We start from the raw sequence: 22,759 nt of genomic DNA on the forward strand, positions 1-22,759 counted from the left end.
CTTCCACCAGAATCCCTAAGCTGCTCCCAAATTTGCAGCTTTCGAATTAAATGTGTCGCTTTATAGGGCATCTTCCTAGAAGACATAAAGACCTGCCCTGGCCAGACGTGGTGGCTTGTGCCTAATAATCCCAGCACTTTGGGAGGCTGAGGTAGGCAGATCACTTGAAGCCAGGAGTTTGCGACCAGCCTGGGCAACATGGTGAAACCTCATCTCTACAAAAAATACAAAAATTAGCCAGGGGTGGTGGTATGTGCCTGTAGTCCCACCTACTCCGGAAGCTGAAGTGGGAAGATCACTTGAGCCCAGGAGGTCGAGGCTGCAGTGAGCTGAGATTGCACCATTCCAGCCTGGGCAACAGAGTGAGACCCTGTCTAAAAAAAAAAAAAAAAGATCTGTCCTTATGCCTTTTTTTTCCTTCCAGCAAGCGGCTGGATTATGTGAACCATGCCAGAAGACTGGCTGAAGATGACTGGACAGGGATGGAGAGTGAGGAAGAAGATAAGAAAGATGATGAAGAAATGGACATTGACACTGTCAAGAAGTTACCAAAACGCTATGCTAATCAAGTAAGTGGTCCAGAGAAGATTAGACCCAACTAATCTCACTCCCTTTACTATGCAGTCAAAGCCCACTGAAATAAATGCTGTCATAAAGAGAGGAGAATGAGGCAGGGAAAAGGAATAGGAACTGCAAAGAACATGCCAATGTACATAGAGCGTATGGGATGATAAGAAGAGATGGCTTACTGTGCTATGGACTGACTAGGAATCACTGATGGAGTCTGTGGGTGGTGGGGTTTGGGAACTATTAGTCTATGCTGTTACCAAAGGCTGCCAGCCCACTGCAGAAAGTCCCTGAGCTATTGATATAGTAACAGACTCCTTATCCTTGTCATTTTTTTCAGTTGTCACTGCACAACTGTTCTGGATGGGGCCTGCCCAGACTACCACTGACTCCTTCCACTTCTCTGGGTCGTAGAATCTTTCCCAGGCAGTGTACTATGAGGCCAGTTTTGAAATTTCACACTCATGCGGTGGCAGGTGGGAAGTACAGCTGCTCTTGAATAAAGCGAGCCTGCCCAGCCACCCCAGACCAGCCAGTTGGCCAAGGTGAGGTTCAGGCCATGAAACAGCAGATCACTATAATAAACCTGACTCAGTGCCCTTTTAGATCCGGAGAGGAAACCAACATGGCTGTGGTACCATAGGGAAAGAAGCATGGGGAGAGACTGTTCGTGTGTTCCAGGCAGCTCAGGTATTTCAGGAAGCAGGGTATGGGTCCAAGTTGGGAGAGAGGTCTACCCCGCTATCATATACTTGCGTCTAGAACCCAAGTATCTTGTCATCTCAGAATTCTCCCCTGCCTTTAGAATATGGTTCCTGGGCCTGAGTGTGGTGGCTCATACCTGTAATCTCAACACTTTGGGGGGCCAAGGTGGGAGGATTACTTGAAGCCAGGAGTTCAAGACCAACCTGGCTAACATAGTGAGATCCCCATCTCTCTTTTTTTTTTTTTTTTGAGATGGAGTTTCACTCTTGTTGCCCAGGCTGGAGTGCAGTGGTGCAATCTTGGCTCACTGCAGCCTCTGCCTCCTGGGTTCAAGCAGTTCTCCTGCCTCAGCCTCCTGAGTAGCTGGGATTACAGACGCCTGCCACCACTCCCAGCTACTTTTCTGTATTTTTAGTAGAGACAGGGTTTCTTTTTTTTTTTTTTTGAGACGGAGTCTCGCTGTGTCACCCAGGCTGGAGTGCAGTGGCGCGATCTCGGCTCACTGCAAGCTCCGCCTCCCGGGTTTACGCCATTCTCCTGCCTCAGCCTCCGAGTAGCTGGGACTACAGGCGCCCGCCACCACGCCCGGCTAGTTTTTTGTATTTTTAGTAGAGACGGGGTTTCACCATGTTAGCCAGGATGGTCTCGATCTCCTGACCTCATGATCCACCCGCCTCGGCCTCCCAAAGTGCTGGGATTACAGGCTTGAGCCACTGCGCCCGGCCTAGAGATAGGGTTTCACCATGTTGGCCAGGTGGGTCTCGAACTCCTGACCTCAGGTGATCCACCCCACCTCAGCCTCCCAAAGTGCTGGGATTACAGGCGTGAGCCACTGCGCCCAGTGAGACCCCATCTCTAAATAAAAAACAATGGAATATGGTTCTTGCATGCACTCCCACAGCCCGTTTCTTTACCCCAAATACAGTATAGATAACATCCTCTGTGACAAAGTACAATTCAATTTTGTTCAGTAAGCGTTATTGAAAGACCTGCTCTGTGTTAAACTATGCTATGACATGGGAAGATAGATGTGGAGCAGAAATAGCCCCTGTACTCCTAGAATAGGTGTAGAAGATGTTTTGTGCTATCAAAAAGTAACACAGTGAAACCCTGTCTCTACTAAAAATACAAAAAAAAGTTAACCGGGCGTGGTGGCAGGCGCCTGTAGTCCCAGTTACTTGGGAAGCTGAGGCAGAAAATCACTTGAACCTGGGAGGCGGAGCGTGCAGTGAGCTGAGATCACGCCACTGCACTCCAGCCTGGGTGACACAGCAAGACTCCATCTAAAAAAAAAAAAAAAGTGAGATTCCAACCAGGGAGGAAGGAGGGGGCGTGAAATCAGAGAAGGGTTAATGAAGGAAGAGGCAGCCTTGAAGGGTAAGTAGGACATTAATATATAGAAGTGCAGTGCATTTTAGGGCATTCCAGGCAGTGGGAACAAACAGGCTGAGCACGAGGCCCAGAAGCGGGAAAGGAGTATATGGTGTGCCCAGGAGCAGTTTGCAGTCCAGTTAGGGTGGAGTGGCATAGAGTTAGGGGAAGGAGTATGGCAGAAGAGATGTAACAGGCCTCAAAAATATGTGTAGGGGCCGGGCACAGTGGCTCACACCTGTAATCCCAGCACTTTGGGAGGCTAAGACCAGGAATTCGAGGCCAGCCCGGCCAACGTGGTGAAACCCCATCTATTAAAAATACAAAAATTAGCCAAGTGTGGTGGGTGCCTGTAATCCCAGCTACTCGGGAGGCTGAGGCAGAAAATCACTTGAACCTGGGAAGTGGAGGCTGCAGTGAGCCGAGATCATGCCATTGTACTCCAGCCTGGGTGACAAAGCTGTAGTCCATCTCAAAACAAACAAATATATATATATATGCAGGGAGGCCGGGTATAGTATCTCACACTTGTAATTCCAGCACTTTGGGAGGCCAAGGCAGGAGGATTGCTTGAGGCCAGGAGTTTGAGACCAGCCTGGGCAGCATATGAAGATCCCATCTCTATAAAAAATAAATAAATAAAAAATAAATGTTGCCAGATAGAATAGAAGAACTTAGCAGTGGACTGGATATGAGAGGCAGTATAAGAAGTGGTCAAGGATGTAAGCTTTGAGGTCACATAGATCTGATCTCAAAGCTAGGCTCTGTGTTGACCTTAAGCAAGATATTTTAACCACTCTAAGTCTTTGGTTTCTTATCTGTAAAATAGGGGATAGTAATAGTACTTATCACACAGGATTGGTAGGAGGATTAAATGAAATAATGCTAATGTACCTTAAATACCTAGTCCAGAGCCCATAACTGCCCCACAAGTATTAGCTGCTACGACTATTTTTTAAACAGTTATATTGAGATATAATTCATATACCATACAATTTGCCTATTTTTATTGTGTAGTTTAATGTTTTTGAATAAAGTAAGCCTGCCCAGCCACCCCAGACCAGCCAGGGTGAAGTTCAGGCCATGAAACAGCAGATCACTATAATAAACCTGACTCAGTGCCCTAGTGTAGTCACAAGACTGTGCAACCATCACCACTATTTAATTCTAGAACATTTTCCTTATCCCCAAAAGAAACCCCCATACTAATTAGTGTCACTCTCCATTCTTCCCTGTAGCCCCTAATCACTAATCTACTTTCTGTGCCTATTCTGGACATTTCATAGAAAGGGAATCATATAATATGTGGACTTCTGTTACTGGCTTCTTTTACTTAGCGTGAGGATTCCAAAGTTCATCATGTTGTACCATGTATCAGTACTTCACTCCTTTTTATTACCAAATAATATTCCACTGTATGGATAGACTACATTTCGTTTATTCATTCTTCAGTTTATGGCTATTTGAGATGCTCCCACTTTTTGGCTGTTATGAATAATGCCATTTTTATTTGATTTTTAAATTTATTTTATTTATTTATTTTTTTGAGGTAGAGTCTCACTCTGTCATCCAGGCTGGAGTACAGTGGCATGTTCTTGGCTCACTGCAGCCTCCATGTCCTGAGTTCAAGTGATTCTCTTGCCTCAGCCTCCCTAGTAGCTGGGATTACAGGTGTGCGCCATCACACCCAGCTACTTTTTATACTTTTAGTAGAGACGGGGGTTTCACCATGTTGACCAGGTTGGTCTCAAACTTGTGACCTGAGCTGATCCACCCACCTTGGCCTCCCAAAGTGCTGGGATTACAGGTGTGAGCTACTGCACTTGGCCAAATAATGCCCTTATTAACATTCATGTACTACAAGTTTTTGTGTGAGCATATGTTTTCATTTCTCTTGTGTATATATCTGGAAGTGGAATTCCTGGGTATATATATGATAACTCTGTTTAACCTTTTGAGGAAGTGCTAGACTGTTCTCCAAAGTGACTCCACTACTTTACATTCCCACCAGCAACATGTAAGTATTCCAATTTCTCCACAGCTTTGCCAACACTTGTTATTGTCCATCCTTTTAAGTATAGCCATCTTAGTGGGTGTGAAGTGGTGTCTTGTGGTTTTGATTTGTATTTCCCTAGTGACTAATGATGTTAAACATCTTTTTTTTTTTTTGAGATGGAGTCTCGCTCTCTCGCCCAGGCTGGAGTGCCATGGCACGATCTCAGCTCACTGCAACCTCTGCCTCCTGGGTTCAAGTGATTCTCCTGTGTCAGCCTCCCAAGTAGCTGGGACTACATTCCCCTGCCACCACATCCGGCTAAGTTTTGTATTTTTAGTAGAAATGGGGTTTCGGCCGGGCGCGGTGGCTCAAGCCTGTAATCCCAGCACTTTGGGAGGCCGAGGCGGGTGGATCACGAGGTCAGGAGATCGAGACTATCCTGGCTAACATGGTGAAACCCCGTCTCTACTAAAAATACAAAAAATTAGCCGGGCACGGTAGCGGGCGCCTGTAGTCCCAGCTACTTGGGAGGCTGAGGCGGGAGAATGGCGTGAACCCGGGAGGCGGAGCTTGCAGTGAGCCGAGATCACGCCACTGCACTCCAGCCTGGGAGACACAGTGAGACTCCGCGTCTCAAAAAAAAAAAAAAAAAAAAAAAAAAAAAAAAGAAATGGGGTTTCACCATATTGTCCAGGCTGGTCTTGAACTCCCAACCTTGTGATCTGCCCACCTCAACCTCCCAAAGTGCTGGGATTACAGACGTGAGCCACTGCGCTGGCCTGATGTTAAACATGTTTTCTTGTGCGTGTTGGTTATTTGTATATCTTCTTTGGAGAAATGTCTATTCAAATCCTTTGCCCTTTGCCCTTTTTTTTTTTCTTCTTCTTCTTTTTAGACGGAGTCTCGCTGTGTCGCCCAGGCTGGATGCAGTGGCGCGATCTCGGCTCACTGCAAGCTCCGCCTCCTGGGTTCACGCCATTCTCCTGCCTCAGCCTCCCAAGCAGCTGGGACTACAGGCACCCGCCACCACGCCTGGCTAATTTTTTTTTGTATTTTCAGTAGAGATGGGGTTTCGCCGTGTTAGCCAGGATGGTCTTGATCTCCTGACCTCGTGATCTGCCTGCCTCATTTTTTAATTGAGTATTTATCTTTTTATTATTGAACTATAAGAGTTTTTAATATATTCTAGATACAAGTTCCTTATCAGATACATGATTTGCACATATTTTCTTTCATTCTGTGGGTTGTCTTTTTGTCTTCTTGGTGATATTGTTGGCAGCACAGAATTTTTAAATTTTGATGTAGTCTAATTTGTCTAGATTATGCTTAAAATCTAAGATTCAGTAACAGAGTGATGATGCCATTAACAAGGTTATGAGATACAGAAGGGAAGGGTAGGTGTTTCAGGGGTGGAAGTACTTAGGCAACAGAAGGTAGTTAATTCCATTTTGGATATACTGAGTTTTAGGTGCAGAGGAGACAAACAGAGAAAGAGATACCAAACAGACATCTGGCAATATAGGTGGGTGTGGAGGAAAGAAGTCTGGAGATGAAGGAGCATTAGGAGGCATCCTCTTAGAAGTAACAAGTGAAGCTATAGAAATAGATGAGATCCACCCCTAATGGGGACAGCATCTAAGAGAAAAGGGGGACCTAAAACAGCCCCCTGAAGATTACATATTTTGGGGGAGTGTGTGGAGGAATGTTTAGAGGGAAAAACAGAGTAGTGCTATGTCATGGGGCCAAGAGAACGTGTGTCAAGAAGAAAGATGTGGCTGGTAGCATTATATAGGGCAAGGAGTAGAGTGGGAAGGATAAGGAAGAAGTATGGGAGGCCAGGCTTGGTGGCTCATACCTGTAATCCCAGCACTTTGGGAGGCCGAGGTGGGTGGATCACCTGAGGTCAGGAGTTCGAGACCAGCCTGGCCAAAATGGTAAAACCCTGTCTCTACTAAAAATACAAAAATGAGCTGGGCTCATTTTTTTTTGAGACGGAGTCTACAGCGTGTGCCTGTAGTCCCGGCTACTAGGGAGGCTGAGATGGGAGGATCGCTTGAACCCGGGAGGTGGAGGTTGCAGTGAAGTGAGATTGTGCCACAGCACTCCAGCTTAGGGCGACAGAGTGAGACGCCAATTCAAAAAAAAAAAAAAAACAAAAGGAAGAGGTATGGGAAGAGGTCACTGAGGGCCTTCAGTAGGACTGTGGGTAGCAAATCTGGACTGTGACTGTCAGAGTGAGCAGGAAGGCAGCATCAAGAAGTATTAAGTAGTTTTAAACTAGGAGAAAGTGGAGTAGCTCAGCAGAAATGCTGAGTGACAAAAAGTTTTTTTTTGAGACAGAGTCTCGCTCTGTTGCCAGGCTGTAGTGCAGTGGTGCGGTCTCGGCTCACTGCAACCTCCATCTCCCAGCTTCAAGTGATTCTCTTGCCTCAACCTCCTGAGTAGCTGGGACTACAGGTGCACGTCACCACGCCCAGCTAATTTTTGTATTTTCAGTAGAGACGGGGTTTCACCCTGTTGGCCAGGATGGTCTTGATCTCTTGGCCTCATGATCTGCCCTCCTTGGCCTCTCAAAGTTCTGGGATTATAGGCGTGAGCCACTGCGCCCGGCCACAAAAAGTTTTTTTTTTTAAGACTGGGAGTGAGTCTCTAAAGGGAAGGAGAAATGAAAGATTCAATGGGAGGGATTAATTGATGGGACAAAGTCTTTTTTTTTTTCTTTTTGGGATGAAGTCTCACGCTGTTGCCAGGCTGGAGTGCAGTGGCATGAACTTGGCTCACTGCAACCTCCGCCTCCTGGGTTCAAACTATTCACCTGCCTCAGCTACCTGAGTAGCTAGGATTACAGGTGCCCGCCAACACGCCCAGCTAATTTTTGTATTTTTGGTAGAGACGGGGTTTCACCATGTTGGCCAGAATGGTCTCGATCTCTTGACCTCATGATTCGCCCACCTTGGCCTCCCAAAGTGCTGGGACTACAGGTGTGAGCCACCGCGCCCGGCCCATGGGACAAAGTCTTTACAGATGGAAGAGACTGAGTGGAAGAGTTTGTCTTCCCAAATTAATTTCACCACATCACTGTTTTTGTTGGTTTGGTTTGGTGTTGTTTTGTTTTTTAAGGCAGGTTTCCTAACATCCTTTAGTACCATATTTGGGGCATCAGTTTGGGAAATGCTGGTCTAGTCGAAGAGCATCTCAAGGTCAGGGATCTTATTCATCTCTGAGATGTGACCATGGAACATAATAGTAATGATGATAGGAGGAGATGGACAAAGTAAGGAAAGGAAGAGCGTTCATCACCCTGACCCAGGAGGTGAGGCAGTAAGCATGGTGTGGGTGCAGGTGGAGATGGAGGAGAGAAGCCGAAATTCATAGTCAGTGGCCCCCATCATCCTGTCAGCTGTGCAGGAGACACAACCAACTCCCTAGAGCACATGGGATGGAGGTGCCACTGTCAGCCTTTTCTGCCCTCTTTTTTTTTTTTTTTTTTTTTTTTTTGAGACGGAGTCTCGCTCTGTCGCCCAGGCTGGAGTGCAGTGGCCGGATCTCAGCTCACTGCAAGCTCCGCCTCCCGGGTTCCCGCCATTCTCCTGCCTCAGCCTCCCAAGTAGCTGGGACTACAGGCGCCCACAACCGCGCCCGGCTAATTTTTTTGTATTTTTAGTAGAGACGAGGTTTCACTGTGGTCTCGATCTCCTGACCTTGTGATCCGCCCGCCTCGGCCTCCCAAAGTGCTGGGATTACAGGCGTGAGCCACCACGCCCGGCCCTCATTTTTTTTTTTTGAGACGGAGTTTCGCTCTTGTTGCCCTGGCTGGAATGCAATGGTGCCATTTTTGCTCACTGCAACCTCTGCCTCCTGGGTTCAAGCAATTCTCCTGCCTCAGCCTTCCTAGTAGCTGGGATTACAGGTGCCTGCCACCACACCCAGCTAATTTTTTGTATTTTTTAGCAGAGACGGGATTTCACTATGTTGGCCAAGCTGGTCTCGAACTCCTGACCTCAGGTGATCCACCTGCTGCAGCCTCCCAAAGTGTTGGGATTACAGGCATGAGCCACCATGTCCAACTCTCTGCCCTCATTCTTTCACTCGGGTTTTTAATATACACACAGGATATGAATGCCCTGACATTGTAGACATTCAAGTAGCACACCCTTGCTGATCTTTAACACTATTTTTTGCATTTCCAGTTAATGCTTTCTGAGTGGTTAATTGACGTTCCTTCAGATTTGGGGCGGGAATGGATTGTGGTCGTGTGCCCTGTTGGAAAAAGAGCTCTTATCGTGGCCTCCAGGGTGAGTAACTGTCTGCCCCCATGCCAGTAGGCCTAGTCTGTAGTGGGAGGGATTGTTTGTTGCTCCATTTTCCTCATCCGCCACAACAGCTGTGCCTGGTGTGGAGCTTGAAACACTGTCCTGCAGGAAGGATTTGTTAAGAGTCATCTTTGGTCCAGTAACATTCCTGCAGAATGAGGAAGCAAGAGGGCGAGGAGACCTTGAGGTCTAATGAGAATGGTAACTTTCTCTCCCCGCAGGGTTCTACCAGTGCCTACACCAAGAGTGGCTACTGTGTCAACAGGTTTTCTTCCCTTCTGCCAGGAGGCAATAGGCGAAACTCAACAGCAAAAGGTACCTACATAGAGTGTCTACTTATTAATCAGTAAAAGACAGTGTAATGTGCTTTAAAGACCCACTTTGATAATTTATCTTGTTTTTTTTTTGTTTTTTGAGACAGAGTCTCACTTTGTTGCCCAAGCTGGAGTACAGTGGCACAATGTTGGCTCACTGTAACTTCTGCCTCCCAGGTTCAAGTGATTCTCCTGCCTCAGCCTCCTGAGTAGCTGGGATTATAGGCATTCGCCACTGCACCCGGCTAATTTTTGTACTTTTAGTAGAGACTGGGTTTCACCATTTTGGCCAGGCTGGTCTTGAACTCCTGGCCTCAAAGTGATCTGCCCACCTTGGCCTCCCAAATTCCTGGGATTACAGGCGTGAGCCACTGCACCTGGCCTGAAAGCTTATCTTTGAAACTGCATGTAGCCGGGCGCGGTGGCTCAAGCCTGTAATCCCAGCACTTTGGGAGGCCGAGACGGGCGGATCACGAGGTCAGGAGATCGAGACCATCCTGGCGAACACGGTGAAACCCCGTCTCTACTAAAAAAATACAAAAAACTAGCCGGGCGAGGCGGCGGGCGCCTGTAGTCCCAGCTACTCGGGAGGCTGAGGCAGGAGAATGGCGTAAACCCGGGGGGCGGAGCTTGCAGTGAGCTGAGATCCGGCCACTGCACTCCAGCCCGGGCGACAGAGCCAGACTCCGTCTCAAAAAAAAAAAAAAAAAAAAAAAAAAAAAAAAAAAAAAAAAAAAAAAAGAAACTGCATGTAGACACCATCCTGGTCCCTGGACCAAGCACCTCCCCTTCAAGGTCAAGCCTCCTCAGGTACAGAATAAATGCAGTCCCATGAGGCCTGATGGTCCATAAATTCCTGAATTAAGGTCAGCATGTCTTTGGACTTCTATTACGAGACAACAGATGCAGATTTAGGGGGAAATGTCCCTTGGAGAATACCAAGCTTTATAATGGTACAGTCAACTGATGCTGGCGCTTCCCTGCCAAACTCCCTTTTCTCCTTTCTCATTGTTGTAACCTTAGCTTCTTCCTCCCCACTGGGCCTAGCTAAGTGGACTAAGGTCATGGAGGAGAAATAACTTACCCATGGTTATTCAGGCAGGAATTGACAGATCTAGGCTTGCTTGCTTCTCTACCTGCTCAGGCTCCTTTGGAAGTTCCTCATGTCCTCTGTACTGAGCCCAGACTTCTCTTTTTTATTTTTTTACATGGTCTCACTCTGTGGCCCAGGCTCGGGTTCAGGGGCATGATCACAGCTCACTGCAGCCGTTACCTCTCAGGCTCAAGTGATCCTCCCACCTCAACTTCCTGAGTAACTGGGAGTACAGGAGTGCGCCACCACGCCCAGCTAATTTTTTGTACTTTTGGTAGAGATGGGGTTTTGCCATGTTGCGCAGGCTAGTCTGGAACTCCTGGGCTCAGAGCCATCTGCCTGCCTCCGCCTCCCAAAGTGCTGGGACTACAGGTGTGAGCCACTGCACCCGGCCTAGATCTGACTTCTTTACTGGCGTTTAGTGCCTTTCACATGCAGGCTTTGTCCCCCCATCCCATGTCTTCCCTACTCGTTATACCCATCTTCTGTTCAGCTGACTTGCCTCCCCTCATGTGCCCAGTTCATTCTGCCTCTGGGCCTTTGCTCGTGCCACATCAGTACATGGGTCTGAAATGCCCTCTCTTCACCTCTCTGCCCTGTTGTTTAAACCCTCCTGGTCCCAGAAGACTCTTATTTGTATTGCGTCTCTCCCTTGAAGCATTTCCTGCTGCTCCAGACTTCTCTTTCTGGAACTCCTGTTGCTGTTAGTATGAGCTCTGTAATTTAACTCTTAGTTCTTTCTTCCATGATCATCTTATCCCCTTAACCAAATGGTAATTTCCTTAAAGGCAGGGAATATTTATAGTTAATATTCCCCACATAACACAGTGCCTATGATAGAAACTCAAAAAGCAGTTGTAAACTAAAATGGAAGATGACTTGCTTTTAAACCTCTCTGAGGTGAATAAATGTGCCAGTTTATCTAAAACTTCAGAATTCTCACTTTGCTTAAGGTTTGCCTTGATCCGTCTTGTGCTGTCTTACCCCAAGTCACCATGAAGCTGTAGCTGGTAGCCAGGCAGGGTTCTCTCCCCAGTGAATCCTTAGTCCTTAGTGCCAGTGACTGCTGCAAGCACTGAGGATTGTTGGACTGGAGCCTCTAGGATAGGGCTCCCTAGGTTGTGGTGGAAGGAACCTGGTTGGAAGAAGAACTCTGTGCTGACTTTCTGCTTTGTGTCCCCAGACTACACCATTCTAGATTGCATTTACAGTGAGGTAAACCAGACCTACTACGTTCTGGATGTGATGTGCTGGCGGGGACACCCTTTTTATGATTGCCAGGTAGGGATGGATCCTCTCCTCATGGCTCTTGTCTTCTCCTCTCCTCCCGGGAAAACAGCTCAGCATGTGGGTTTGGTACGTGACCAATTTCTTGGTGTGTACAGGATGTGGTATATCAAGAACATTATCTAATGCTCCCTGCATCTTTGAGTGTGTTTAAATTAGCTTAGTTTTAAAAGAGAAATAGGAGGAACTAAGAGAAACATGCAGTTCTTGAGAGGAGGAAAGAGAGAAACGGCAGGGGTGTAGGCTGGGACTTGGTAGCAGCTGCACCTGCCCCCTTATCTCTCTCCAGAGTATGGGAGGATTTTTGGCAGTGAAGATTGTGGGGCAAGGGGGTGGGGGTGCCACTTTGTGCAGGCAGCCCCAGGAAGAGAAGGTGGAATTGAATGTAAGTCACCATCTACTAGACTCCTGCAACCTCCACTCCTTCACCAACCACATCCTGACCCTGAAAATGGCAGGGCCTCCTTGGTATGACCCAGAACCTCAAATCTCAAAGGTTAGCTCTAGGAGGAGACTTTTCAAGTGAGGAGAGGCCCCAATATTCTCCCCTTTAGTTTCACCATACCCCCAACATTTTACTATTGCTGATTCTTAATAGGTAACAGCAGCAGTCATCAGGTGAGGCTGAGTGAACCCCACAGGCCTCCATCCCTGTTAATAACACTCTCCCCATCATTGTCCCAGTTGTATAATAGTGGGTTTGGGGGTTTTTGTACTTCCTTTTGCTCCCTGTCAATTAGTTTATTATAGTGGTTCTCAATGTGTAGTCTCCAGACCAGGCATATCAGAACGTTGTAGAAATGCACATTCTCAGACCTGCTGAACCAGAAGCCATGGGCCCGAGGCTGATGTGTGAACAGGCCTCCAGTGATCTTCATGCAGCCTGTCGCCATAGTCTGCTTCTTTCTAAGCCATTCCTGCACACTAGGTTTCCGAAACACGCTAGGTGTTGGTAGTCAGAATTCTAAAGTGCATCTCATTCAAACAATAACAATCAAGATGTGCATTGCTAAGCGCTTTGTGCATTAGCTCATTAAATCCCTTACAACACCTCCTTATTGTAAGGTAAGTACTATTATTATCCTTTTTTTTTCTTTGAGGCGGAGTCTCACTCTGTCACCCAGGTTGGAGTGCAGTGGTGCGATCTGGCTTACTGCAACTTCTGCTTCCTGGGTTCAAGCAATTCTCCTGCCTCAGCCTCCTGAATAGCTGGGATTGCAGGCGCTTGCCACCACACCCAGCTAATTTTTCTATTTTTAGTAGAGACAGCGTTTCACCATGTTGGCCAGGCTGTCTTGAACTCCTGACCTCAAGTGATCCACCCGCCTTGGCCTACCGAAGTGCTGGGCATGAACCACTGCACCTGGCCTGTCCTTGACATATAGATACGGAAGCTGAGATGTTAAGAAGCACGGGTCTTAAGTATCTTGCCCAAATGCAGAACCTAGCCTACAACTCAGAACATAAATTCAATCTAGAACATATTTTGCTTTAATTCTGCTGAATGATATTTTATTACATGTATTCACAACCTACAAATTTGGTAACTAAAACCAAATATATTTTTATAATTTAAACAAAGGACTATATGTGCCTTTTTAAATTTCCAAAAGCAAAATAATTTAAAAGAATGAAGAGGCCCGGCAGGTACAGTGGCTCACGCCTGTAATCCCAGCACTTTGGGAGGCTCAAGGTGGGGAGATCACAAGGTCAGGAAATCGAGACCATCCTGGCCAACATGGTGAAACCTCGTCTCTACCAAAAATACAAAAATTAGCCTGGTGTGGTGTTGGGCGCCTGTAGTCCCAGCTACTCGGGAGGCAGGAGAATCGCTTGAACTCAGGAGGCGGAGGTTGCAGTGAGCCGAGACCGTGCCATTGTACTCCAGCCTGGGCTACAGAGCAAGACTCCATCTCAAAAAAAAAAAAAAAAAATAGAATAGGGTGTTTTTGTTTATATTAGAGTTTGAAACGGAAAGTATTTAATCTTTCTGTTTCCCTTCTCTGTGGCAGACTGATTTCCGATTCTACTGGATGCATTCAAAGTTACCAGAAGAAGAAGGACTGGGAGAGAAAACCAAGCTCAATCCTGTAAGACCTGGTGTTAGGATCACAGAGTTCCTTATGGGGAGTAGTGTGGATTGGTCTGTTATCTAAATACAATCATTATGTATAAAATGATCTTTTTTGAGGCAGCATGGTATAAAGGGAAGAGTATCAATCATGTAGATCTGAATTCCATTTTTGGCTTTTATTACTAATTTAACATCCTATGTTCTCACTCTTAATTGGGATCTAAGCTATGAGGATGTAAAGCCTTAAGAATGATACAATCAACTTTGGGAACTCTGGGGAAGGGGAAGGGAGGTGAGAGATAATTGGGCACAGTGTATACTGCTTGGGTGGTGGGTGCACCAAATATCAGAAATCACCACTAAAGAGCTTATTCATGTAACCAAACACTACCTCTTCCCCAAAAACCTATTGAAGTAATAATAACTAAAAAAAGACTAAAAATAATTATTACTAGGTTAAGTTAATAATCTCACTTACCCTTAGATTTTCCATCTGTAAAATAGGATAATAACATCTGATTTACAGGGTTGTTACAAGAACCGAATTATTATATACAAGTCCTCCTAACATAATACTCATGGTAGGCACTCAATAAATAATGATTGATGGCTGGGTGCAGTGGCTTATGCCTGTAATCCTAGCACTTTGGGAGGCTGAGGCAGGCGGATGAGGAGGCCAAGGTAGGTGGATCACTTGAGGTGAGGAGTTTGAGACCAGCCTGGCCAACATGGTGAAACCCCATCGCTACTAAAAATATAAAAAATTAGCCGGGCATGGTGGCGCATGCCTGTTATACCAGTTACTCGGGAGGCTGAGGCAGGAGAATCACGTGAACCTGGGAGGTAGAAGTTGCAGTGAGTTGAGATCGCGTCACTGCACTCCAACCTGGGCGGTCAAGACTCCGTCTCAAAAAAAAAATAAAAATAGGCCAGGTGCAGTGGCTCACGATTGTAATCCCAGCACTTCGGGAGGCTGAGGTGGGCAGATCACTTGAGGTCAGGAGTTCAAGATCTGCCTGGCCAACATGGCAAAACCCTGTCTCTATTAAAAATACAAAAATTAGCTGGGTGTGGTAGCATGCTCCTGTAATCCCAGCTACTCAGGAAGCTGAGGCAGGAGAATCGCTTGAACCTGGGAGGTGGAGGTTGCAGTGAGCTGAGATCATACCATTGCACTCCAGCCTGAGTGACAGAGCGAAACTCCATCTCAAAAAAAAAAAAAATAGAATTCTAGTTCATTGGTTCTCAAACTTGAGCATGCATCAGCAGCACCTGGAGGCCTGGTAAAACATAGACTCCTAGTCCTCACTCCCAGGGTTTCTGATTCAGTAGGTCTAGGGTGGGATCTGAGAATATGCATTTCTAACAAGTTCTCTGGTGGTAATACTACAGCTGGTTTGGCACCCATACTTCAAGAACCACTGCTCTTGTGTCTGAGCAGAGATTGCCTTCCTCTATTCAGCGCCTTCATTTTATAGATGAGAACATAGGCTCAGAGAGGGGACTGCCTTCCTCAAAGTCTTACAGTCCAGTGTGATAGCCCAGGCATCTTGCTATCTACTCAGTGATTTAAATATGTGACAACTACTTTCAGGGCATTTTATTAGCCCTGCAGATTGGTATTTGCTTGGATTGCTTACAAAAAATGTTAAAGACAAGGGCTGGACGTGGTGGCTCACGCCTGTAATCCCAGCACTTTGGGAGGCCGAGGCAGGTGGGTCATTTAAGGTCAGGAATTCGAGACCAATCTGACCAACATGGCAAAACCCTGTCTCTACTAAATACAAAAACAATTAGCCGGGTGTAGTGGTGCATGCCTATAATCCCAGCTACTTGGGAGGCTGAGGCAGGAGAACCACTTGAACCCAGGAGGCGGAGGTTGCAGTGAGCCAAGATTGTGCCACTGTACTCCAGCCTGGGCAACAGAGCGAGACTCCATCTCAGGAAAAAAAAAAAGTGTTAAAGGGAATTAGACAACCAGTTGTAGGAGAATAAATATGATCAGTACTTTCAGTGATGTTATTATCATCTAGGTCCTGGAGGAACATGCATTGAGGAAGGGGAAGGCTGCTTTCTCTAAGACACTGGTTTAAGTGCTCTATGTGTATTATCTCATTGAATCCACACAGCGACCCTATGAAGTAGATATGTGCTGTTATTATCCCATTTTACAAGATGGAAGTATATGGAGGTTACATAATTGGCAGACTGGGATTCAAACCCAAGGAATCTGACTTTAGAGTTTGTCGTTCTAATCACTTTGTTATGCTGCTTCAGTCTAAAAACCCTTGCAGGTGTGAAAAGGATTTCACTAGCCCTTTATTAGTGGTAGCTGTCATGGGGCCAAGAGAATAACACACAACCTCTCAACCTAGTATAATACAGTGGTTCTCAGTCCTGACTGTATGTTAAAATCAACTGGAGAGCTTTTTTTTTTTTTTTTTTTTTTTTTTGAGACGGAGTCTCGCGCCGTTGCCCAGGCTGGAGCGCAGTGGCGCCATCTCAGCTCACTGCAAGCTCTGCCTCCCGGATTCACACCATTCTCCTGCCTCAGCCTCCTGAGTAACTGGGACTACAGGCACCCGCCAACACGCCCAGCTAATTGTTTGTATTTTCAGTAGGGATGGGGTTTCACTGTGTTAGCCAGGATGGTCTCATTCTGACCTCGTGATCCGCCGCCCTCGGCCTCCCAAAGTGCTGGGATTATAGGTGTGATCCACCACGCCTGGCCCACTGGAGAGCTTTTAAAAAAATACCTGGGCCAGGCACAGTGGCTCACATCTGTAATTCCAGCACTTTGGGTGGCCAAGGCAGGTGGAGTGCCTGAGCTCGGTAGTTCTAGACCAGCCTGGGCAACATGGTAAAACCCCATCTCTACAAAAGAAATACAAACAAAAAAAATTAGCCAGGCATGGTGACATGTGCCTATAATCCCAGCACTTTGGGAGGCTGAGGTAGGTGGATTGCTTGAGCCCAGGAGTTTGAAACCAGCCTGGGCAACACAGCAGAACCCCATCTCTACAAAAAAATACAAAAACAGATTAGGCATGGTGGCATGCACCTATAGAGTCCCAGCTATTTGAGAGGTTGAGGTGGGAGGATCACTTGAGCCCAAGAGGTTGAAGCTGTAGTGAGCTGTGATTGTGCCACTGCACTCCAGCCTGGGTAAAAGAGTGCAACCCTGTCTCAAAAAAACCAAAAAGGCCGGGCGCGGTGGCTCAAGCCTGTAATCCCAGCACTTTGGGAGGCCGAGACGGGCGGATCACGAGGTCAGGAGATCGAGACCATCCTGGTTAATACGGTGAAACCCCGTCTCTACTAAAAAGTACAAAAAACTAGCCGGGCGAGGTGGCGGGCGCCTGTAGTCCCAGCTACTCGGGAGGCTGAGGCAGGAGAATGGCGTGAACCCGGGAGGCGGAGCTTGCAGTGAGCTGAGATCTGGCCACTGCACTCCAGCCTGGGCGACAGAGCGAGACTCCGTCTCAAAAAAACAAACAAACAAAAAAAAAAAAAACAAACAAAAAAAACCAAAAAAACAAAAACCTGGATCCCACCCCAGACCAGTTCAGTCAGAATCGCAGGGTAGGGCCTGGGCATCAGTAATTTTTTTTTTTTTTTTTGAGACAGAGTCTTGCTCTGTTGCTCAGGTTGGAGTGCAGTGGTGCAGTCTCAGCTCACTGCAACCTCTACCTCCCAGGTTCAAGTGATTCTTCTGCCTCAGCCTCCCAAGTAGCTGGGACTACTTATATGCGCCACCATGCCTGGCTAATTTTTATATTTTTGGTAGAGATGGGGGTTTCACCATATTGGTCAGGCTGGTCTCGAACTCCTGACCTCGTGGTCTGCCCTCCTTGGCTTCCCAAAGTGCTGGGATTAGAGGTGTGAGCCACCACACCTGGCCAGCATCAGTAATTTTTTTTTTTTTTTTTTTTAAGACACGGAGTCTCTGTCGCTCAGGTTGGAGTACAGTGGCGCCATCTCGGCTCACTGCAAGCTCCGCCTCCCAGGTTCACGTCATTTTCCTGCCTCAGCCTCCCGAGTATCAGTAATTTTTAAAAACTCCCCAGATGATTCTTGTGGATTAAAGAAGGTTGGGGCTGGGTACAGTGGCTCATGCCTATAATTGCAACATACTGGGAAACTGAGGTGGGAGAATCCTTGAGCCCAGGAATTTGAGGATGCGGTGAGCTGTGATTGTGCCAATGCTCTCCAGCGTGGGTGACAGAGTGAGATCTCATCTCTAAAACAAAAGGGGAAGATTGGGAACCATGACCTAGTAGTTAAGAGAGTAAGTACAGGGGAATTGGTAGAGAAGGATGAGACTGAAAACTCTTCTTCTTTTTTTTTTTGTTTTGGCTTGGTTTAATTTGGTTTTGTTTGGTTTTTGAGACAGGGTCTGGCTCTGTCACTCAGGCTGGAGTGCAGTGGCGCAATCTCAGCTTACTGCAGCCTTGACCTCAGGCTCAAGCGATCCTCTTACCTCAGCAGCCTCCCAAGTAGCTGGGATTACAGATTTTTCTTCTTTGACAGAGATTTTCTTTTCTTTTTGCTTTTTTTGAGATGGAGTCTTGCTCTGTCGCCCAGTCCGGAGTGCAGTGGCACGATCACAGCTCACCACAACCTCCCCCTCCCGGGTTCAAGCTATTTTCCTGCCTCAGCCTCCCAAGTAGCTGGGACTACAGGCACATGCCACTATGCCTGGCTAATTTTTGTATTTTTAGTAGAGATGGGGTTTCACCATGTTGGCCAGGCTGGTCTTGAGCTCTTGACCTCAGGTGATCCGCCTGCGTCTGCCTCCCAAAGTGCTGGGATTACAGGTGTGAGCCACTATGCCCGGCCTGACAGAGATTTTCAGTTGCTTGGGCCAATATCATTTATAACATGTACTAATTCCTTGTTCTAATTTCTATTTCAGTTTAAATTTGTGGGGCTAAAGAATTTCCCTTGCACTCCCGAAAGCCTGTGTGATGTGCTGTCTATGGATTTCCCTTTTGAGGTAACGAAACCATTGTCTTTATTGCCTTGACATGATAATAGGCTGCAGAGAGACTTGGTTACACAAAGTCTTAAAATATTCCTTGATTGTGCTGTGTCAAAGCATCAGAAAGGGACTGAAAGCTGATTCTGGAGGGAGGATGTACTTGCTGCCCTTCAGAGCCTGAGCTCCACCCCTGCTGGATAAGTCAGAATGCTGGCACTGGAAGGGCCAGTGGACAGCTCGTCCAACTGCCTCATCTTACAGATGGAGACACTGAGGCCCAGATAGGAGCAAGACTCCCATGCCTAGATCCCTCTTGTGTGCCTCTTCCTACTGCAAGCTGAGACCCAGGTCCCTGGTTTGACTGTCGTGGCTGCTTATAAAGTGAAAGGGCTTCTGTGACTGAATGACCCCAACAAATGTCCAAACTCCCTAATCCTTTCATCACCAAAGAAGATGGCCCCTGGGGACAGGAGCACTTGCTGAGCAGGCGCATGAGTCAGGTGACTACCTCATTCCAGTTTGCTGACGACTCGCCCTGTTTTAGCACTGAAAGTCTCACAGCAGCTGGGCACGGTGGCTCACGCCTATAATCCCAGCACTTGGGAAGGCCGAGGCTGGTGGATCACTTGAGGTCAGGAGTTCAAGACCAGCCTGGCCAACATGGCAAAACCCCATTTCTGCTAAAAATACAAAAATTAACTGGGCATATTGGCACATGCCTGTAGTCCCAGCTACTCGGGAGGCTGAGGCAGGAGAATCGCTTGAACCTGGAAGGCAGAGGTTGCAGTGAGCCAAGATTGAGCCACTGCACTCCAGCCTGGGCAACAGCGCAAGACTCTGTCTCAAAAATAAAAAGTCTCACAGCCCCAGAGGCTCCCAAGTCCTCGACAGTCTTGTCAGCCTCAGAACCTGCAGTTACCTTCTCTAGGCTCAACAAGCACATTTTCCTTTGCCCATCATTCCCTTAAAAATTCTGCCTTAGCCAGGCACAGTGGCTCACACCTGTAATCCCAGCACTTTGGGAGGCTGAAGCAGGTGGATCACCTGAGGTCAGGAGTTCAAGACCAGCCTCGCCAACATGGTGAAACCCCATCTCTACTAACAATACAAAAATTACCCAGGCGTGGTGGCACATGCCTGTAGTCCCAGCTACTTGGGAGTTTGAGGGAGGAGAATCTCTTGAACCTGGGAGGTGGAGGTTGTACTGAGCTGAGATTGCACCACTGCACTCCACTCCAGCCTGGGCAACAAGAGTGAAACTCCGTCTCAAAAAAGATTAAAAAAAAAAACAAAAAAAAAAAACTGCCTAGTCACTGCAAGCATTTGCTTGAACTGGATTTAATTTTGTGTAAGGATCACAGCTTCCCGAATGAGGAAATGGCAAAGGCTGAGTTGCCAGCATTTCTTTCAGTCAATTAAGAAGGTGGTAAGAATACCATCTTTATTTATAACCCTTATGCCCCAGTGACAATAAATGCTTTTTAGAGATGAGTCACTAAATCATAGAAAATAAAATGTGGAGGAGGTCTTCCCGTTGAGAAAAACTGTTTCCCAGAATATGGCTCACAAACAATTTAGGGGGAGGTTTAGGCAGCCAGTGGTAGCCAGGGAAGCAGGGCATCTGGACAGCCTGTTTCCCCTGTACACAGCAGTCTGCTGCCTCAGAGGGGCCTGTCCAGTTCCTCTGCTTTTCATTCCATGCACAGAGCTCATCCACCGTAACACAGACCCCTAAGTGGTGGAAAGTCCGTGGAATCTAGGGACAGAAAACCAGAGTTCAAGTTGAATTCCTGCTTCCTACTCACTGTGTGTTTTAAGGAGGTCCTCAGAACTCCCTGAGTATGAGCAGCCCCTTCTCTCAGACACTGTCATGGGTAAGATAGGGAAATAGTGGGCAGGAAAGCACTCTGTAAACAGAAAAGTGCTATTTATGTTTTTCTTTACTTTTCTTTTTCTTTTTTTGAGACAGCGTCTCACTCTGTCACCAGGCTGGAGTGCAGTGGTGCGGTCTCAGCTCACTGCATTCTCTGCCTACTGGGTTCAGGTGCCTCAGCCACCTGAGTAGCTGGGATTACAGGCATGTGCCACCATGCCTGGCTATTTTTTTGTATTTTTAGTAGAAATGAGGTCTTACCATGTTGCCTAGGCTGGTCTCAAACTCCTGAGCTCAAGCAATCTGCCTGCCTCAGCCTCCAGAGTGCTGGGATTACAAGCATGAGCCACCACGCCCAGCCAATGTTTTTATTTTCTCAAATTTAGTTTTCTAGGCCATTTCTTTATTTAGAGAAACTGCATATGTGAGAAGCTGGGACTCTTTCCTCTTTCAGTGACCCAGAAAAAGGAGTTGGACCACAAGAGCTGCCCTTGTGTGTATAGGCTCTCCTGGAAACATGTGGCCCCAGAAGTCATTTTGATCCTGAATTTCCCCCCATCTTATAGGTAGATGGACTTCTCTTCTACCACAAGCAGACCCACTACAGCCCCGGAAGCACTCCCTTGGTGGGCTGGCTGCGTCCCTACATGGTATCAGATGTCCTTGGTGTAGCTGTGCCAGCTGGGCCGCTGACCACCAAGCCAGACTATGCTGGGCACCAGCTCCAGCAGATTATGGAGCACAAAAAGAGCCAGAAGGCAGGCATGAAGGAGAAACTCACACACACGGCCTCTGAAAATGGGCACTATGAGTTGGAGCACCTGTCTACTCCCAAGTTGAAGAGTTCTCCCCATAGCCCAGACCACCCTGGAAGCCTCATGGAGAATTAAAGAGGGAAGCCTCCTTAACGAGCCACAGGATGGTACCCGGCCCCAAAAGGAATCCTGGGCAGGAGGACAGTGACAACAGGTGACTTCATTCTTTAGAGTGAACTTTCCAAAGCCAGTCTGGCTGGAAACAGCTTATCTATAATCTGAAATGCTGGCTCAAACAGTTATGGGGAGGTTCCCAGATTGGGTAGCATTCAGATTGATTTGAGCAGCTCCTACTGTGATAAGTGTATCCCAGATCCACAATGTAAATATATATATGTGATTTGTAAGAAAGAACTGGTTTGTGGTTCTTAAGCTTTAGATAGCCATGAATCTTCCCTTCCCACCCCAGTCCTCTGGGGTACTTCAACCATGGCCGTTCAAGTCTTGGCCCATTTCACTCTTTTTAGACTCAAAGATTCTGCTGAGTTTCCAGTTGCTGCTGCTGAAAGGTTTTACCAGGAACTGCAATTCTGGGTATTTGAATATGTTCCCTCTTCTGAGAAGACAAGTGTGATTTTCTTTGGTTTAGACATTGCCAGAGATAAAATGCAAATGGAGTTCATTCACTCCTTCTGCAAACATTTGTGCCTACCAGGAGATAAGCCTTGTCCTAGGCCCCTGCCGAGTGGAGGGGTTATGGAGGTGGACAGGACTTAGTCCCTGCCCTTGAGGAGCTCACACTCCCATGAGAAAAGAAGCCTACCAGGACAGTATGGGAGAAGATGCTGGAGAGATATAGGGGGCTTTAGATTTTGTGTCATGGATGAAGGGAGCTAAGAAAAAACTTTGAGTAGGCAAGGTCCCTTGAGATTTGTAAACTAGAGCTCTTTGGCAGCTGTGAGAATGGAAGATTGTGTTAGAAACTAACTAATTAGTTTCTGCCTTGTGTTCAGGAAATGGATCCCACTTCCTGTGTCTTCAGTCGGCTCCCACATTGCTTCCCATCTTTCTAGGACTCTGTCGTGGATGCAAGTACTTCACCATTCCCTCCAGCAGCACTAGTGTCCTGTGGACAAATTTTCACAGGGGTCCAGGTCAGCTCTTGTCTGACATGCAGTGGTCCCTTTGTGTTGATTAGTTCTGGGAACAGATTCGGGCAGAGGTAGTAGTAATTTGGAGCCTGATTACACAACTTCAGTACATCCAGTGGAACTAGTCTCAGTGTCGGCTCTTAGAGAGCTGCTCAAGCTGACCTTGTAAAATTGGAGAAGGAAGATTCCCGCCTCCCACCCTCATCCATTGATGATCCTGCTGGCTGCAGATTCAAGCATTTGCCTGCATCAATAAGCTCTTTCCTGAATTTAGGTCAA

The 22,759-nt window shown here is 47.1% G+C and overlaps 1 protein-coding gene across 2 annotated transcripts in view; it reads left to right on the plus strand.

The window, feature by feature from the left end:
* The window catches only part of SNUPN (snurportin 1), a 31,794-nt gene extending 10,051 nt beyond the window's left edge, over nt 1-21,743 (plus strand). For both annotated transcript variants that reach the window (XM_025390268.1, XM_025390267.1), the window contains exons 3-9: nt 425-569; nt 8,830-8,934; nt 9,174-9,267; nt 11,543-11,640; nt 13,659-13,736; nt 18,636-18,716; nt 21,141-21,743. In XM_025390268.1, the coding sequence (XP_025246053.1) occupies nt 425-569; nt 8,830-8,934; nt 9,174-9,267; nt 11,543-11,640; nt 13,659-13,736; nt 18,636-18,716; nt 21,141-21,464 (925 nt within the window). In that variant the 3' untranslated portion in view covers nt 21,465-21,743. The remainder of the gene's footprint in view (nt 1-424; nt 570-8,829; nt 8,935-9,173; nt 9,268-11,542; nt 11,641-13,658; nt 13,737-18,635; nt 18,717-21,140) is intronic.
* The last annotated feature ends 1,016 nt before the right edge of the window (nt 21,744-22,759 follow it).

Source organism: Theropithecus gelada, chromosome 7a, assembly GCF_003255815.1.
Source record: "Theropithecus gelada isolate Dixy chromosome 7a, Tgel_1.0, whole genome shotgun sequence".
In the NCBI taxonomy this organism is placed as follows: Eukaryota; Metazoa; Chordata; class Mammalia; order Primates; family Cercopithecidae; genus Theropithecus; species Theropithecus gelada.